This window comes from Hemicordylus capensis, chromosome 3, assembly GCF_027244095.1.
Source record: "Hemicordylus capensis ecotype Gifberg chromosome 3, rHemCap1.1.pri, whole genome shotgun sequence".
NCBI classification, from domain to species: domain Eukaryota; kingdom Metazoa; phylum Chordata; class Lepidosauria; order Squamata; family Cordylidae; genus Hemicordylus; species Hemicordylus capensis.
In genome coordinates this window covers 294,482,238-294,501,631 of record NC_069659.1, presented here as the reverse complement: position 1 = coordinate 294,501,631, position 19,394 = coordinate 294,482,238, and the positions used below count along the sequence as shown (strand labels likewise).

General features: G+C 42.0%; 1 protein-coding gene across 7 annotated transcripts in view; it reads left to right on the top strand.

Moving 5' to 3' along the window:
* The first annotated feature begins 1,445 nt into the window (after nt 1-1,445).
* TRPM2 (transient receptor potential cation channel subfamily M member 2) overlaps nt 1,446-19,394 on the top strand; it is a 67,477-nt gene continuing 49,528 nt past the window's right edge. For 2 of the 7 annotated variants that reach the window (XR_008319396.1, XR_008319395.1), the window contains exons 1-7: nt 1,718-1,824; nt 6,095-6,284; nt 7,958-8,181; nt 8,730-8,815; nt 12,584-12,752; nt 13,986-14,166; nt 14,313-14,479. Coding sequence is in view for 5 of the 7 variants with exons in the window: in XM_053309217.1 (XP_053165192.1) it covers nt 7,987-8,181; nt 8,730-8,815; nt 12,584-12,752; nt 13,986-14,166; nt 14,313-14,479 (798 nt within the window). In the remaining 2 variants the exon portion in view is untranslated. Of the gene's footprint in view, nt 1,825-6,094; nt 6,285-7,957; nt 8,182-8,729; nt 8,816-12,583; nt 12,753-13,985; nt 14,167-14,312; nt 14,480-19,394 lie in introns of those variants that run through there. The other 5 variants (XM_053309217.1, XM_053309216.1, XM_053309214.1 and 2 more) reach the window with 5 other exon arrangements.

Below are 19,394 nucleotides of genomic sequence, written 5' to 3'. Positions count from 1 at the left end.
TCCCTTGTCACCTCAAATTTGCCTAGTTCCTCAGCCACTAAACCTGAAAAGCTCAATTCTAGAGAGGGTATATGGTCAGTATCCTCCGCCGTGAAGACAGATGAGAAAGAACTCATTCAGCTTCTCTGCAATCTCCTTATCCTCCTTAATAATCCCTTTCATACCCTCAGCATCTAAGGGTCCAACTGCCTCCCTGGCAGGTTTTCCACTTCTGATATATTGAAAGAAGTTTTTGTTATTCCCCTTGACACTTCTAGCTACATGCTCCTCAAACTCTCTCTTTTTGAATCCCTTATTGTCTCCTTGCATTTATTTTGCCAGAGTTCATGTTCCTTCCTGTTCTCTTCATTTGGGCAGGACTTCCATTTTCTGAAGGAAATCTACTTCCCTTTTTTAGCTTCCCTGACTGCCATGCTGGCATCCTCCTGGACTTGGTGGTACCTTTCCTCCTCCTTGGTTTACATTCCAACTGTGCTTCTAGTACTGTGGTTTTAAATAAGTTCCATGCTTTCTGGAGTGATTTGACCCTCCTGACTTTCCCTTTCAACTTCCTTCTCACCAGTCCCATCATTTTTTAGAAGTTTCCTCTTCTGAAGTCCAAAGCAGACCTAAATACCCTTAATGAATCCATGTCTTCAGGTCCAGATGAATTATATCCCTGGATACTGAAGGAACTTACAGATGTGATCTCTCGATCTCAGAACCACTGTATGTAATCTTTGAGAACTCCTGGAGAACAACCACTTTTAAAGGTACCTATCGCACCTCTCCCCTACACTGCCCTCAATCCCCTCACCGGCCACCCAGAACGGTGGAACATTCTGGGTCAGAACAGGATTGTTCCATTCTATGCCCAGAACAGGCCCTTTATTTAAAGAGTACCTGTTCCAGGCTTGGAACACTTGGAACAGCCTGTTCTGAGTCGGAACGTTCCATCCTTGGAATGTTCAGCACATCTCCAGTTCAGAGGAGGACAACAAAGATAGTGAGGGATCTAGAAACCGTGTCCTATTAGGAATGGTTGAGAGGGCTGAGTATGTTTAGCCTGGAAAAGTGAACACTAAGGGGTGATATGATTGAATATCTGAAGGGCTGTCTGTCACACAGGAGGAGGAGGAGGATTTGTTCTCTTTTGCTTCTGAGGGCAGAATTCAGAGGGCTGAGATTACAATGAAGCAGATTTCGGCTAGACATTAGGAAGAATTTCCTAACTGTAAGAGCTGTTTGACCGTGGAATAGTCTGCCTTGTACAGTGGTGGGCTCTCCTCCACTGATAGTTTTCAAACAGTGGCTGGACAGACTGAGGGATGCTATTTTTCTGCACTGAGTTTTCTGAGGGATGCTGAGTTTTCTGCACTGAGCAGGGGTTGGATTAGAAGACCTCCAAGGTCCCTTCCAACTCTAAAATTCCAGGATTCTATTATTGTATGTTGTTTGCTGATCCAAGTGGATGAATGTTGCCCCACGGTTTGAATTGCTCAAAGAAGCTCCTCCTCAGCAAGAAGTTCCAAAAATCTGAGTGAGCTGTGAGATACAACCGCTTTCTCTGCAGTTCTGACAGACTAGCAAACTGTGGGCTTGTCCTTCTATCCCATGCGCCTGAGAACAGACGGCTGGGGACTACTTCTGCAGTGTGATTTGCTGGCAAGCTGCCAGTCCTTCCGACTGTCTCCTCCTCTTAACTGCAGTCACTTCAGTGAGGCTTCTGCCGCTTCCTGGCTCTGTCCAGCCAAAATGTGACCTGCCTGCAGCATGAGATGGAGGTATCTTCCTTGTATCTGAAAGGAAGCACATGAATGAAATAGAGAGGATGATGCAGCAAAGGTAGGTGCAGCTGGATGCTTAGGAATGCCTGGTTTGTGTGTGTCTGGCTTTTCATTGCAAATTCCAGAGACCTTAAGCTGGGGCCTTGGAGTGGCAAAGGCTGGGAATTTGCCCTGTATCTCAGCCAGTGTGGTGAGTAATCGATGCCCTGCACAACCAGAGATAGGTAGAATAGGCTGCAAAATTGCTTAGCCATTGTACTGAGTAGAACTAAATACTCAGCACTGCAAGGTCAGGAGAAATCCTTGATACATTTTCTATATAGTAGTACGTTGCTTTGCGCTATTCCTGTGAAATTGGATGCATTTTGACAGAGAGTTTAACATTTTAAACACTGTTAATACCTCTATGGAGAGCTTTTGGAGCTATGTTTTTCCTCCTTTCCATCTGTGTAGCCTGAGCTGATGTGTTTACCTGGAAGTAAGTTCCACTGAATTTAAATTCACCTGAATTTAATAATACTTATCCCTGAGTAAGTTTGCATAGGATTACAGCCTATCTATATCTGTTAAGAGCCGTTGTAATGCAGAGTGTTCACAGGGAGTAGATATCCAAAGCTTACTTTTTTGTATGCAAGTTACAAATTGCATGTCTACTGGGTTGTAGGCTGAACAATATCCAGGGCCGGATTGGGGGCACTGAGAGGGCGGTGGAATGTATGTGGGGAGGGCGCCGAGTTTTGAGCAAAATAGGTAATTAATGGTGGGAGTTGGGGCGCAGGGGCGCCGCACAAGTAGGGCACACCGGGAATATGCCCTGTAGCCCTGTGGGCCAGTCCAAGCCTGACAATATCTATGGCTGCAGTCCTATACGCAGGGCTTCCCAGGCCAGTTTCATAGCCAGCTATACACATTTTTAACTGTACTATACAGCTATACACAATTTTTAATTGTACTAATAACCGGGTGACCTTGGCTAAGCTGCTGTCTGTCAGCCTTGTTTGCCTATCTGCAAAACTGAACTAATACAGAGGTCCAGCATGGATGAAGTGTGAACGGTTATTAAGTAGTTTGTTCTTGGGCAGCAGAGGAGGGAGAGAGTCTCTGCCTGACATTTTGGAGAGCTTCTACCAGTTAGAGTAGACAATACTGGGCTAGAATGATCCCGAGTCGGTATGACTAAGTGTAAAGCAGCTTTTTCCTGCTTTATGGTAACCTGCCAACATTGCCTAACATTTTTTTGGTACATGAGCTACTTGAAAGATGCTTGGGGTGTTCATGTATTGGTTGCTGAGAATGCGAGCGATAAAAGGCCACAGATCATGGGAGTGGGAACAAAAGCTCAGGAGATCCCTCCTCCACCTTTGAGAGGACCTTTTGTAGGTAATATGTAAAAATAGGGTATTTGACTCAAGTACCTTTTAGAAATCCTTCCCACATTCCTAAAGAAACTGATAAATGGTATTGGTCCAGTGTCAGCTAATGAGAGCCACGACAATTACAATGGCATTCTCAATCATATCTTCACTTTCTCCTGCTGGTAATGTTTCCAGCACTGTCATAACATCTTGATGTAACAATACCTGGAAGCTTTTCACACCTGGCTTTCAGTTCGCATCTCCTTCAAAATGGAGGTGTGTGCTCACATATTGGCCAAATTTACCCCAAAGGCCCTGCAAGCTATCAGGGAGCACTTCACACATAATTAAGGTTTTTCATCATGCATTTGAGTGTAGCCCGATTTATATCCAGAGTTTTAAAAAAATCCACTTTTTGCGTTGGTTTTTTGGGGCAGCTTTTAACTCACAGTAAAACCTCACAGAAAACCCACGGTAAAACCTGCTGTCTGGGAAAGCTCCTGAAGGCATCGATCCCTAGTAAAACAGCAGTGCTGTCTTGGGCATTACTTTAGATTTTTTTAAAAATATATATATAGGGAGATAATTAAATCACTAATCTCAAGAAAACAGCTTAAGATGGAGTTTACTAACTGTAATTAGGAAATGTGCATAACTGATATCAGTTCAGAGAATCTGAGAGTGATGTGATCCATTCATTGAGGTACATAGTTAAATAATATTTTGCCCATTTTGTAAATTTCTGTTTGAAGTTTTTAAAATGCTTCACAATTTTTAAAATGCTTTACAATTAACTGAAATAAGGAAAAGTCAGGAATGCATGCAGAGAAGCACTGTTCACAACTGGTGTACAATATACAGGTGAAACTCGGAAAATTAGAATATCGTGCAAAAGTCCATTAATTTCAGTAATGCAAATTAAAAGGTGAAACTGATATATGAGACAGACGCATTACATGCAAAGCGAGATAAGTCAAGCCTTAATTTGTTATAATTGTGATGATCATGGCGTACAGCTCATGAAAACCCCAAATCCACAATCTCAGAAAATTAGAATATTACATGGAACCAAGAAGACAAGGATTGTAGAATAGAACAATATCGGACCTCTGAAAAGTATACAGTGTACTGTGCTTGATTGGCCAGCAAACTCGCCTGACCTGACCCCATAGAGAATCTATGGGGCATTGCCAAGAGAAGGATGAGAGACATGAGACCAAACAATGCAGAATTGCTGAAGGCCGCTAATGAAGCATCCTGGTCTTCCATAATACCTCATCAGTGCCACAGGCTGATAGCATCCATGCCACGCCTCATTGAGGCAGTAATTGCTGCAAAAGGGGCCCAAACCAAGTACTGAATACATATGCATGCTTATACTTTTCAGAGGTCCGATATTGTTCTGTTCTTCAATCCTTGTCTTCTTGGTTCCATGTAATATTCTAATTTTCTGAGATTGTGGATTTGGGGTTTTCATGAGCTGTACGCCATGATCATCACAATTATAACAAATTAAGGCTTGACTTATCTCGCTTTGCATGTAATGCGTCTGTCTCATATATCAGTTTCACCTTTTAATTTGCATTACTGAAATTAATGGACTTTTGCACGATATTCTAATTTTCTGAGTTTTACCTGTAATCCCAAGTATGTTAAAAGTAAATGCCCTTGGATTCAAATTGACTACTCCCTTGAAATTGTTTTTAAGAATAATATTTGTAAATCATTTTTCAATAAAAGAGTTCTCAAAGAGGTTTATACAGAAATGAAAGAGTAAGATGGTTATTTGTTCCCAAAAGGCTCGCAGTTGAAAAAGAATCTACAAGATAGACACAAGTAACAACCACTGGAAAATGCTGTGCTGCATTGAATAGGGATAGTAGCTAAGTAAGAGTTACACTTTAAATGTGTCTCTTTACCCACTTAGCAGAAGTTAACTATTGCAGCCTTAAGGTGAGAAAGATAGCTGTGATGTGTCTTTGTGAAAACACAAAAACTGCAAGAATTTGCCTCTATCAGATTTTAAGCCTATTTGTTCACCCCGCCTCAGAGCCTTTAAAAGTCTTCAAGTTACCACTCTTGAAACCAGCATTGGTGCCTAAAGTTCACAGAAGATAAGATTTCAGCAAAACAGGGTCTGTTAGTTTCAAATAAAGGTAAGTACTGTAGAAGGTTAATTTCAAGATTAGAAAATTCCTGAATTGGGTCATAAATAAGACTTAGAAATGATAGTGAGCCATTGATCAAATGGATTTTGTCATTATTCGAAGAAAGGGTTACAACATTGGGACAAAACAGATGGGACGTATTCGGACTATTCTAAATATTGTTCTTGCACGTATCATTTAATATTTATCTCTGTATTCCTTCCATTGATTCTACATCAAGCAATGGGACTCAATCTAACTATAAGTTAAATCTATGCTGGCTTGTCCTATCACAGTCTTGTTTTGAATCAGTGGTTGCCATACTGCACAAGAGTACCCCAGCCTATTAACATTGCATTTGTGCAAAAGAGTAAGCCAATTGTTTACAGTGGGCTTACTTTTGTACAACACAACAAATGCAAACACAAGGTTAATATTAGTAATATGTCAATCAATATTATAAAAATCCATTTTCTTTTGTGTCCGAGTGTTTCCCCCTAATTTAAAGCTCTTCTTTGCAATGTTCTTCCTGACATGGAAATCTTTGATCACCCCAGTGATCAAATATATATAAAAGACAGTTTTTCTATATTATTTGATTTTCAAACCATCTTTCCATTCTTCAGTACCTATTAGCCACTCCTGGTTTGAAAGAATGCCTGCCTAGGCTTCCATGTTCTGTGATGTGCATTTTTCTTTGTTTTAAAACAGATGATTAGATTTAATTGACTATGGGAACTGGCTTGGGATTAGCACAGAAGAACTCATATGATGTCACCAGCTCTTACCCATTTGTATTTGCTTTTGTATTTGTTTTCCTTTTAAGAGATGTTTTGAGAATGCTTGTGCTAACTGTCAAACTGGCCCATGTCCATGCAACCAAAGCTACACCAAGACCTAGGTGAAAAGGGGGTTGCTTGATCTCTGATGAAGAAAGAAAGAGTTTTACCAAATTCATGGAACCATATTAACTGTTCCTGAAACAAGGCCGTGCCTCCTTCATAGCTTATAGCAATGTAAGTTAGCATTTATACTCTGATTATTTTGCCGTTTTACTGTACCTGCTTTGTGTGAGTTTATTTTTCTGTTCCTCAAAAAATAGTTTGGCGATTACTGAATTGTTTTTGTTTTTGCTTACCTGAGAGATTCAAACAGTTCTGGCCCAGATATTTAGACATCTTCCCTACTTGTGGTAGCTCAAGTCTTCTGTACACCTAAGGCAGGCTGTCAAATGTCTCCTCCCATGCATGTACCCTCCTCCCCCTCTTTCCCTTTAAAAAAAAGGGGGGCAGAAGGGCATCTTGCTGCCTTGCTGGCGCCCCAATAATCTTCTTTCTGAGGCAACGGCCTCACCTCACCTCATGGAAGGACCACCTCTGCCTACATTCTAGTGTTAACTGTCAGCGAGGAAAGGTATGCCACCATCAAGAGCTGAGCAAACCCCAGCTGTTCAGTACCATTCCTCTGCCTCACAGGCCCTCAATAGGAGCTGGTGCCTAGAAAGTGTTGGCCAAAGGGTGTTATTTATTTATTTAATTAATTAAATTAAACTTTTATTTTTTTAAATAATTTTGTTGAATTATATCAACATTACAAATTATAACAAAACATAACAATAAGAAAACATAAGTAGTGGCCAAAGACAGTTGACTGGGGGAAACTGAAGGAAGAAACTGCCTGAGTGATCCCGGCACCATGTGGAAACTACAACTAAATGATTTTTGATACAGATATTAGTCTTTAGAGTGATTTTATTGCAAGGGTTTTTTTCGGTGGTGGTGGTTTGTAAACTGCTTTGAATGTCTATTGGGATTATAAAGTAGGATATATAACTTTTTACATAAATAAAATAGATACTAGAAAATATACCTGACCAGCCCACTAACCCCAATTAGATATGTGAGCATGCTTGTCCCTCTCCCAGTGCACCTTTCCATTTTTCATAATCACGTGAGGGGGCAGGTCATCCAAATGTGGTTGCAGAATGTTCAAGAAGCAGACTGAAGAAAGTGTATGGATTCTGCTCTAATCCGTGACTACAGAAGTGGTCACCATCAGACTTATGGTGGTCACCTCTTTTGACGACCATGGTAACCGCGAGCATTGTGGAAGAGGGAGACTGACTGATGTGTCAGGGGGGTGGGACTTCCACACACACCCTGACAGCTGTACACAAGTACAGCTTTTTAAATATAATGTCTGAATAGGGCTTTTATCCACCTTGGATGTCTGTGGTAACCCAACAAATGGATTACTGCTGAATATATCTGTGATTTGGTATTCTCTGAACACAGAGAAAATCTAGCAAGTTCCAAAGCAAGTTCAGACTAAAGGATAATGTCTCTGTGGCAGTGCTGTAGTCAGAAAATCCCTTTTGGTGTTTGCTGGCATTTCTAAAAGGGAAGTAACATATTCCAGTTGCATTCCTCTGTCTCTGGGATTATGGTTTCCAGGACTCTGCTCCCAGTTGTCCCCATATCCTACTTCAACTAAGCTTAAGTATGTGTACATGAAATAATACAGTATTCCTTCCTATTTACTCTGTCCCTACTTCCCTCCCCTTTCCTCTGTTATCTCCCTTCTGTCTGTTTCTGAATTGTGAGGCCCTCAGGGCAGGGACCTGTCCTCTGTTGTAAAGCACCCATGTACATGGACGATACAGTATAAATAAATAATTGTATTTGCACAGCTTTAGCTAATGTACTACGAAACACAGCCATGGCTGGGCCAGGCAGGAGAATCAGAACACTCCCTACAGAGCTGAATAAGGTCTGCCCTGATGAAGGAGAAGGTTATCCTGTGTATCCAAAGAGCTACTATGATCTTGACATGGTCCCCAACCTGAGGCGGAGCAACAGTGCCTTTAGTAAGAGCAAGAGGAGAACTCACTGCATCCCCAGCACCAATGAAAAGGCAAGTTCAAGGAAAAGGAGCCAGAGCCCGATGTTGGTTCTCTGTGGTGGAAGGAGTAATCTGTCATGGGATGGAAAGCATGGAGGAAAAATAATAGTAATAATAATGCCACCCTTTAATGAACAGTCAACATTAGAACTGTACTATTTGCCTTGAAAACAAGCAAACAAAATTCCACACCAGGCCAGGGTGCTTTCCAAATTACACACTGTTCAGCAGTAAAATGCATCAGCTTGGCAGGATCATTTTGAAAACGCAAATAGCTTGTGCAACCCTCCTACAACAGGAAAATACAGCTATTTTTTTATTTTATTTTTGTGACACACATGCAACTTTGTAAGACTAAAATGCAAGGGTGCATCCGAAAGAAGGCATTGGAAATGTGAACAGTGTGTAATCTAGAAAGCCCCCTGATTACTCTTTAAAAAATTGAATTCTGTGACTTATACAAATGATGCAAATTGGCACCATTTTTCTGTGTGATTTATTTGCCTTCTGCTTGTGAGCATATTAATTACTATTGTGTTCCCCTTTCCCTCTCTCTGCAGGAAAATCTGAGTGCATGGATTCCTGAAAACATTCAGAAAAAAGAATGTGTTTATTTTATCGAAAGTTCCCAGATGTCAGATTCTGGGTAAGAGAGCTACTCTGATATTTTCTATTTCTTATGTTACTTTTCACTACTCACTGAATATGCAAAAGTGGTGGTGAGCTTGCACTAAAGTGGTACTAAAGTGGCAGGACTTGTTTCAGAATGATGGCTGTGGACATGTTATGACAAGTATTTTATAGGCTTGATTGCAGTACCTGTGTTCTTATGAAAACTTGGTGATTGTCTATAAATCTCACAGAAAATCATGCTCGGTATGTAAGTAATGTGTATACATTCGTAGTGTTTATGTTTGTTTATGTTACGGCTGGGAACCTGAAAAACCTTGGATGTCTTTTCTTCTGTTGCTGTAGAGCGGGAGCAGGAGTAGGAGGTGGCCCTGTGTTGTTTTTGTTGTTGTTGCTGTTATCCAGCAGGAGTGAGTGTATTGTACCACCAGTACTAACCGCTGCTTAGAGCCTTATGCATCCAACTGCCAAAGCGAGTCTCAGCTCAGTTTTGGTCTTCCTTTTGGTGGTTGTTTTTAAAAAACATTTCTATGAGATCTCTTTGCTCTGTCCAGAAGATAGTTATTCAAAATTTGATTTGTGATTTTTTTGTGAGAATATTTGCTATAACATGATTTGTAGAAAATAAATTAATAAAAATCCAAATATTTTAATTTGCAATCTGTAATTGGTCTATTATGCAGATTGGACTTGGCCACACAAAATATTTTTGTGCATGGCACGAATAAGCCTCTTCATGTTCTGTGTGCTCATGTGTCAATGCTGTTAATGTGGTAGAAAATTCAGAAGAAAAATCAAATGTGCATCCTTGAGGCAATGTAGTATTTTACATGTTCACTAAGAGCTAATTTAAAACAAAACCAATTAAGCCCCATGTATGAAAATAGAAATGTGGTTTGTATTTAGAGGCTAAAGTTTTGATCCTGCTCACATTTGAGGGGTCTGTTCATATCACAACACGGTGGGTGATAGCTGTAATAAAGTCACTTGAAAACCCTATAGACGTCGCCCTTCAGCCTGTGGCCAACTGGTCACATACATCTGCCAGCATAGCTACAATTCAGCTCAACATGTGCTCGCAAACACTCAAAACAGCAATGTTTGTGATAGACAATGTTTGTCAAGAAGTGAATATGGTGCAGAATGGCAGATATGAGTTAAAATCTACGTGCAAGATTTTTCAAGCACCTTCCAGGAGTTGTGTCAATGGACATTTCCAAATGTTGATTTATTGCGTCTTCTTAAAAATGCCAAAAAAATACACACCGTTGCACCAATAAAGTAAAGGTAAAGTGTGCCATCAAGTCGATTTTGACTCCTGGTGCCCACAGAGCCCTGTGGTTTTCTTTGGTCTACGAAATACAGGAGGGGTTTACCATTGCCTCCTCCTGCGCAGTCTGAGATGATGCCTTTCAGCATCTTCCTATATCACTGCTGCTCGATATAGGTGTTTCCCATAGTCTGGGAAACATACAAGTGGGGATTCAAACTGGCAACCTTCTGCTTACTAGTTAAGCATTTCCCCGCTGCGCCACTTAAGGTGGTTGTTGCACCAATAGATGCGGATAAATAAGAAAGGTTTTTTCCCTCTCTCTTTTATTCTAAGAATAGTTCAAGAATGTTATCCCAGATTTCTGACCATTTATTCAGTTTATTTACTTTTATGAGGGCCCATTTTTCATGTGCCACTAACTCAAGCAGATCATGCACCCATTCCTCACTCCCAGGGGGAGTGGGAGATTTCCGTTGCCATGGTATTAATCTCTTGGCTACCAGTAAGCTTCTCCATAACCATTGTTTAGGACCTGATTTTAGTTCCCACTCAGTTGGGATATACCCCAGTACTGCATTCAGATCCTTCAGTGCAAGGAATGAATCCATCACTACATTAATTCACATAATAACCTCCCTCCAGAATCCTCGCACTATGGGACAGTCCCAGAACATATGTGTTAAATTGGCTTGAGGATTGTTGCATCTCCAGGAGGCTTTTCACACAGGGCTTTTATTTCGAATCCAGTCCTGAATGGAGTGTGCCAGTTCACATTTTAGCTGCATTAACTTCGAAGTCCCTGCAGGCTATCAGGGTCCCGTTCAAACACAACTGTTCCCCCCACACACACACCAGTAATGCTTGCGCATTATGGCTTAGCCCAAATTATGTCTGGCACAAGAAATCATCTTGTTTCAGCGGCTTTAGAGAAAAAAACCCGGGACTTCTGTCATGCCTGCAGTTTCTCTGTGATGTTTGGGGTTAAGGCAAGGGTTAAGCATCCCTGCTGTTTGATCCAGCTCCCAGTGTTCTTTCACTCCATAGCTGTCAAACTAAAGGGGGGGGGGAAGCGCTCTCTCCGCCTTCTCCTCCTTTGTAGTGTGTTTTGTGATTGGTTGGAGGAAAAACCCGGAGAACTGCACAGGAAAAAGAGCCTACGGTTTGTGCACTGTCAATTTAATCCCCTGGATGAAACCTCTTGTGAATCTACTGTGAAGCAGATTTGCTCTTCAGATACCCCAAAAACATGTGTGAATAACTCCCAGCAATTACTGTTTGAGGCCATTTTTAACTGCTTAAGGTGTAGAGGGGTCCAATATGCCCTGAAAATAATCTTCTGTTGGATAAGGCGCAATTTAAGATCCATTTAGCTACATTTAACACTACCATATCTCGCCATTGCGCTGGTGACAGTTTATGTGTAAGTTCTAGGTTCCATTTGTCCCTAAGTATATCCCAGCCGGGGTCCATCTCTCCATGCACGAAGGCATACAGATATTTATTCAGTTTTGAAAGAGGGGTCCTCTTAATGGCATGCACTAATATATCTGGAGTTGCTGAGGCCACCAGGGCATCTGGTCCGAATTGAGGAGATATTCTATGTTTCAGTTACATATACTGCCAGGCACTGGATGAAGGTAAGTGGAACTCCTCTTGCACAGAAGCGAGGGGTTTGTAATTATCATCCTCATTTATCAACTGTGATAGCCAACTGATTCTTTTTCCACCCAATGCTTCCATAAAAATTGCTGTTTACCTATCAATATATGCGGGTTTCCCCACAGTGTCATTTCTTATGGGTGTAGGGGTCAAAGTTTAGTTGTTTTGCCAGTTCCTTCTGGACATGTCAGGCAGCTTGTATCTATTGCATCTGTTGGTGCAACAGTGTGTATTTCCTTCTCTACTTCCCTTCTTCTCTCTCTTTCCCTCTATCTCTCCTTTCTTTTCCCACCTCCCCCCAACCAGCATAGCGTGCAAAGGCTGGCTAGGAGAGGGAAGGCCGGACTCAGAGGTGGGGTGGGGAAGGGATAGGGGAAACGGGGAAAGATGTATGTAATATAAAATATCAAAAAAATATTAAATAAAAATTAATTAATTAATTTAAAAAGCTCCTGCATTAGTTAACTGCTGGCTCCAATCGCCTGAGTCTGCTTCAGAAGAAACTTGTTGGGTTTATGCAGTTTTAAAACTTTATGCAGTTTTAAGTGCTGAGGCCAGAGGAGCACCTTCCTTGTGCCATTTTTGGTGCACCACCTACTGGCCAGCACTTACTTACCCAGCTCTTTTCAGTGGTTATGCTACACCAAAAATACCTCAAGGAAGGTGCTCCCCATCTGGCCACCACACCAAAAATTGCAAAGAGGGAGATGAATGTCTTCCAAAGCAGACCCAGGAGTCTGGAGCCTGTGCGAGAGCCCATCACTAAGATGGGAGCTTTAAAAAGATACAATAAATCAATGTCTGGAAATGCCCAAGAAGTACCTAAAATGTTGTGGTGGTGTTTTGCTATAGGAAGGCAGCATGTGAGTGTGGCTATCTTAAGGAGCAGCACTTAGAAGAGGCCATAAAACCAGTCATGTTCCAGGGGAAAGAATGGGACTCCAGAAGACACGTCCAGGAATTGTCAACAGATGCGTTTGGGGATATCAGCTTCACAGGCTTGGGGCAGAAAGTAGGGAAGGTGAGTTAGCGTACGATGCTCTACCATACAAGGGACTGGAGTTCAGTTAAACATGAATATTAAGCATTTGCAGCTGTTAAAAACTGAGCAGACGACAAGGTCTTCTAAGAAAACTGGGAAGGTAAGAGGTAGTTGTTTGAATAGCTTGTAAAGGCTGTTGAGTAGAAAAAAACCATCAAAGATTATTTTGATCAGATAGACAAGGCAGAAATTAAAGTCACCCTCACTCCTATTTTATGGCATCAGAAGGTACTATACCCACACTGTTGGACTCTCTGGACCTAGCCTCTATGAAAACTGCCCTGAGCCATTTTTGGAAGGGTGGTATAGAAATCGAATGAATGAATAGGTAGCCTTTCAGTATTAGCATTAGTGTTATGGGAGCTGCTGTTCCATAGGTGCTGCTGTAACATTTAAAGGCCTGCTACTATATCAGGCAGCAGAGATATAGGAAGATGCTGAAAGGCATCATCTCATACTGCACGGGAGGAGGCAATGGTGAACCCCTCCTGTATTCTACCAAAGACAACCACAGGGCTCTGTAGGTGCCAGGAGTTGAAATTGACTGATGGAACACTTTACCTTTACCATGTGGGAAAAGCTAATCAGAAGGGTACTTACAACAAAACCATTACCTAGTCAAGATCAGGGGTGGCAGGTAAGCATCTGTGTGATTGACCCTGCTCTTGTGGTTGTGGGCCTTTTAATGGTAGGAGAGGCTGTGACTCAATGGTAGTGCACATGTGACAGGTCCCAGGTTCAGTCTCTGGTATCTCTAGGTAGGTGTGGAAAAGACCACTGTCTAAAACCCTGAAGAGGTACTGCTAATCAGTGTAGACAATGCTGAATTAGATGGCCCATTGGTCTGACTTGGGCCATCTAATTAGCTTTATATGTTTGTAATGTTAGAGCAGCACTCTGTGGGATGAACACAAGAAAAAGCAGTTCCCACAGTGTGATTGCAATATTTAAAGGGTACCATGTAGAACAGAGCCACCAAGGTATAGTGCTGAGTCTGTAGTTTTGTTATCTGATAGGTAACTGATATGCAGGTACTGAGAGGAGAGGACAACTGAAACTGAAATCAAAAGATTACCATTCGTTGTTTTCTTATCTAGAAGAGGGATTTGGTTCAGTTATGCTAACCTGTAAGAAGAATGTAGACAATACACGTATACAAGCTAGAATCAGAGAGTAACTCCTTCTCATATATGTTTTATTCTCCTATTGCAGTATGTGCGTGTCTCCTCTAACACACCTCCAAGAATCATATACCAGCTGATGACCCAGCACTGGGGCCTTGATATACCCAACCTCTTAATATCTGTAACAGGAGGAGCTAAAAACTTCAACATGAAGATGAGACTGAAGAACATATTCCGGAGGGGGCTTGTCAAAGTGGCACAGACAACAGGTAAAGCAGCTTTCTGGTCCAATGCCAACAGGAAAATGATCTCTTTAATATGTTCCTTCTGGCATGGCAAAAGCGGGAATGATGTGGCAGGTGGCCTGTACCTAGATGTGACCCTGCCTAGTTGTGCTCGGTTCTTTGTTCCACAGGTGCCTGGATCATCAGTGGTGGTTCTCACGCTGGTGTGATGAAGCAAGTTGGGGAAGCAGTTCGGGACTTCAGCATGAGCAGCAGCTACAAAGAAGGTGAGATCGTTACCATTGGCATTGCAACATGGGGGACTGTGCACAACCGCAACAGCCTCATCTGCCCCACGGTGAGCCAAAAAGATCTTCAGACCATGCTACAAGAAGAAAAGATGACCAAATATCTCTCTGTTCGATTTGGGTGGCGGGAGGAGTTGGAATGAGTAATAATTTATTACGGTCAATGACCAGTCAACATACGCACCAAAATATAAATCAGCATAAAACAAAACAAAATCAAAACAGTAAAACTTGATAACACCACATCAGGTTATGCAAAAATCTCAGTTGCAACTAAGTTGTTCCCGTCTCAGTTTACAGGCTGCTGCACAGTCTTGCTGTCCCTGCTGTGACAACTGCATGTTGATCCGCCAAAAGATAGGAGATGTAGTACTCTTCTGATTGACCAGGCCTATTTTTAAAAAATGGTTCAATCCAAATAGTATGAATGCCCCTATAATAGGCACAGTGTAAAAGAACATGTAGGACAGACTCAATGTTACCCGAACCACATGGACATAACCAGTTCCTTAGTGGTATCCCCTTAAATCTTCCATCCCAAATGGCAGAAGGCAAGGCATTAAACCGCGCCAGTGAAAAAGCTCTCCTCTGGTTTAAGGTGGTCAAGTGGGTGAGGTTTGCAGCTGGCTGGGAGTAGGGGAGTTGGAAAGAAAAAAACACTTTGAAAACCAAGTCTTCACACTGTGTCTGAAAGTCACACAGTGTCTACTGAAGTAAGGAAAATGCAGAAATAAATGGAGCCACATAACGGAGAGCTGTTTTTGTTAAATCTGGACATCAGTGGTGGCTGCCTCTTGGGGCTGGGGGGCAGAGGGGAGGGGAGGGAGCCGGGCTAGGCAGGTCCAACTCTAAGTTATATAGAAGTGGAAGGGTTATCACCAACCCATGGTTTTATCCAATCTGTAGAACTTTACTTCTCAATCAAAATCTCCATCATTCAAACTAGCACAATTTAGTGCTAAATCTACCCCTTGGTTGGCTGTGATTAAAGGAACCATACCCCTAGACTGGTTAATTGTAGGTGTCAGTGTGGAAAACAGCGCAGCACCCCACCCCGTCTCTGAAGTCGCCATGCTGCTGCTCCTCCTCAGTAGCTCCATCCCTTCTTATATTAGCTTCATCTCCATTTCTCCCCCTCCTTGCAGTCTCAGCCCTCTCCTCCTCACCACATGTAGGACTAGGCTAAGAAGATCAACTGAAGTGGGGAGTCAGAGTCTTTAATGCCTATTTGTAGGTAGCACCTGCATACACACATGTTACACTGCTTGAAAATACCACAGTGTATTGGCCACACACAGAGCCCACTATTTTCCTTCTCACAAATATGCACAATTTTTAAAATTGATTGATTAAGTGCCATCAAGTCAGTGTCGACTCTTAGCAATAGAATCTCATAGATTCTCTCCAGGATGATCTGTTTTCCAACTTGGCCTTTAAGGTCTCTCAGTGGTGCATGCATTGCTGTCATAAACGAGTCCATCCACTTTGCTGCTGGTCATCTTCATCTTCTCTTCCTTCAACTTTCCCCAGCATTATGGACTTCTCAAGGGAGCTGGGTTTTCGAATAATGTGTCCAAAGTATGATAGTTTGAGCTTGGTCTTTTGTGCTCGAGTGAAAATTCTAGATTGATTTGTCCTATGATCCATTGGTTTAAAACAAACCCTGGCTGTCCAAGGTATCCTTAGTCCTTATCTCTGCTTCTCTGGATTTGGCTGAATGTCCAGGGAGACTCCCTTTCTTCTACCAAATGGAAAATATATAAAAACTTCCCATGTGTAGCCTACGCATGAGGAGGAAAACTTGGTAGTGTGCAGCTGAGCAATCAAACTTCAAGCCTGTTTTCACCAGAGTAAGACCCCTTTCCAGTCCCCACTTACCTGAGTTGAAAATCCACTCAAAGACGCTGGTTAAAATGGTAAAGGAACAAAAAGAAAAATAACCTTTATTCAAAATACTACAGACTGTTTCAGTCTGAGGTGGTGGAGCTACTTGACTGCTTTGGACTGGACTGGTTTCCAAGGTGTGCCTGTTAGGTTGCCCATAAATAGAAGGCAATAATCTAGAATTCTTAAAAAACAAACATTTCCGCATTAAATACACCCATTTTAGGCAGGATAAGTTTAAGGTTGTCCAATTAGTAATTTCAGTTAAAATGCCTTGTTTTATTTGGAAGTCATAACTCACTCCCTCTCCTTAATCCTCAAGAGAGGAAATTGAGTAAGAAAAAGATAAGACAGTTAACAACAGGCCATTCTGTGACTTACTATAGTCACAGAATGGTGGGGGCGGGATTGTTTGTTTTGCTTGTTAGTAAAATAACTACCAAAGGAAGTGCCAGCCTACCATATTCTCTCTTCCCCGATCTCTGAATGTTGCCAAGATTTGCTAGTGGCTTTTTTTTTTTTTTTAAGGAAATGAAAAGAGCTCCCAGCTAGTGCTGGAGAATCCATTGCTTTCTAAGTGCTTGGTTGGGGTGCTGTGAGAAGAAAAGAGCTTGCTTCCCTCTGGAGAAGAGGAGGTTGGAGAAAGGTAGCAAGAGCCCCTGTTCTGAGCTCCAATTGCTTGCAGACTGAGTGCTCCCATTTTGCACACTGATCTCCAAAGAGTCTGCTCAGCCTCCCTAAAAGGATCCTGGGAACTCAGATGACTGTGCTGGCCTTGTTTGCTGGCTAGTGGTCAGAATAGGTGCCTGTAAGCTATTGGGACTGCTGATTGTTGGGAGCAGGGCTAGCCCCTGCCCAACCTTGCGGGGCGGGTGGAGAAGAGAAAGGCACCTCTTGATTGGTGCTGAAGCACTAAATATGCAATTTAGATAGTGACTAAGAATGGTAATTACTTCATTTGTGGGCAAGGGATCCCACTGAATACCCTGGGAGGGAGGAAATAGTTTTACAAAGGAATTTGGAAAAAACACCAAGAGCCAGCACCATCTACTGGCAAGCAATGGGAATGCAAGAGCAACATTAAAGTAAGAGAAAGACAGAGAGAAAAAGTTGGTATGTGTCATGGGCATGCTATCAGACTCCGGGGATGAGGAGGAGACAGGCAGTGTGACAGAGGAGGAGGGAGTGCAGCAACCTCAAAGGCAAGAAGTTGTAGAGGCAAGCAGGACTGACTCATGGGATGTTGAAAAGGAAACAGAGCCTAGTACGACAGTACATGGCTTCAGCCTATTTAAGACGACTTTGCCTCAGCCACATTGCTGGTAGCAACGTCGTGCTTTGGTGAGCTACCCAGCTGTGTTCCTGCTTGTTTTGACTCCGGACCATTTGGACTCTGTTTGTGGAATTCGACTTGGACTTGGTTTGACTGACTGGACATTGTAACGACTCAGACTGGCTTTGGTTTGGAAATTGCTTACTGCTTGGCACTGACATTCACCTTTTGACCCTTTGCCTACTTCACTCTCCATCTGCTGATATATAGCTGTAGATTAGCCTGACAGGTTTACAACATTATGTTTGGTGACAGAATGTGGGACAAGAATGTGAGGCAATTCCCCCTCTGCCCCAAATGAGGAGCCACCTCTGCTGGACTTACTTTAACTTGGCTTCTGAAGGTATTGTAGCTCATTGACCTTAGCAGGACTGCCATTATTTAAATATGCAATTACAATAATCAAAACCTTTTAATACAATAATTTGCAGGTTTGATAATTAAAATAATGATTATTTAAAGGAGAAGGCAAGGAAAGCTCACCCATGCATGTAACAGATAGCCACATCTTCAGTGGGACCTGTCTGGCCTTACAATTCCATTAGTCTAATAATAATCCAAGATACATTCAGACCAGTATTATTGTCGCATTTCATGTTCTTTTACTCTTGCCTCTGTCCTGTAAGACATCTTCATATAGTTCACATTTATAGGCACTTACTCTGCCTAGAATAGCAGGTTTAGAGTCTGGTGTGTGTGTATTGGGGTGTGGGGATTCTCAATAATGAACATATAATTGCATACCTTTTATCCCAATGCACTTGATCTAGTTTGCTTGAAAAAAGGATGGGCCACTTGGGACAGGACTGTGAAGCTGCTGGCAATATTCTGCTAAAAGAAATTAGCAGATGAAGTGGGTCGGTGAAATGATTCACTGATGCAATGGAACAGATTTCCTGTAAACAAACATTTGCTTAAGGGCTTCAGTATTAAGGAGGAAGAATGGGAAATGAGAGAGAGAGAGAGACCAGTCTCTCCAAAGACCAATTGCCTCAAGTATGAACTTCTTTAACTGTGTGCAAGGGTACATGGGGAATAAAAACAAGATATAGAGTGCAAACAGTGATGGATCCTAGGTTACCAGGTGGACTGTGCCCTCTCCTTGTGTGAATCTCAGTAGAAAATCCTGTGGAAAATGACCAACTTGGGTATGTACTAATATGTTTACTATAGTTCAATGTTAGAACTAAGCTCCATCATCTAGGAATAACTGGCTATGGATTCTCATATATGTGGATGGCATGCTGTTTGTTTGTTTGTTTGTTGTCACATTTATAAACTACCCTATATAAAATCTCAGGGTGGTATACAATCCAATCAAACAACCAAAACCTAAAAATCATAGAAACGTATTGAAATTACCATAAATAAAACTTTAAAACATAATAAACTAAAAGCCTGATAAAACCGGTGTGTTTTCAAAAGCCGTTTAAAAACAACCAGAGATGGGGAGATTCTAATTTCATTGGCGGGGGGGGGGGGGTGGTGTTTCCAGAGCCTCAGGACAACCCTAGAGAAGGCCAGTTTTTGGTTGCCACAAAGTGAGCTGGTGGCAGCCGCAACCGGACCTCCCCAAATGATCTTAATAAACAGCGAGGTTCATGAAGAAGTTCCTTAGCTCTTCACAGTGTATATCTAGAAGGTACAATGTAGCAGTGATGGGGCAAAGGATTTATTGTTAATCTGCAGAAGAAACATAAAAGATGCCACTAGATTCTCAGCAGTGAGCTTTTCTTGTTAAGTTTTAT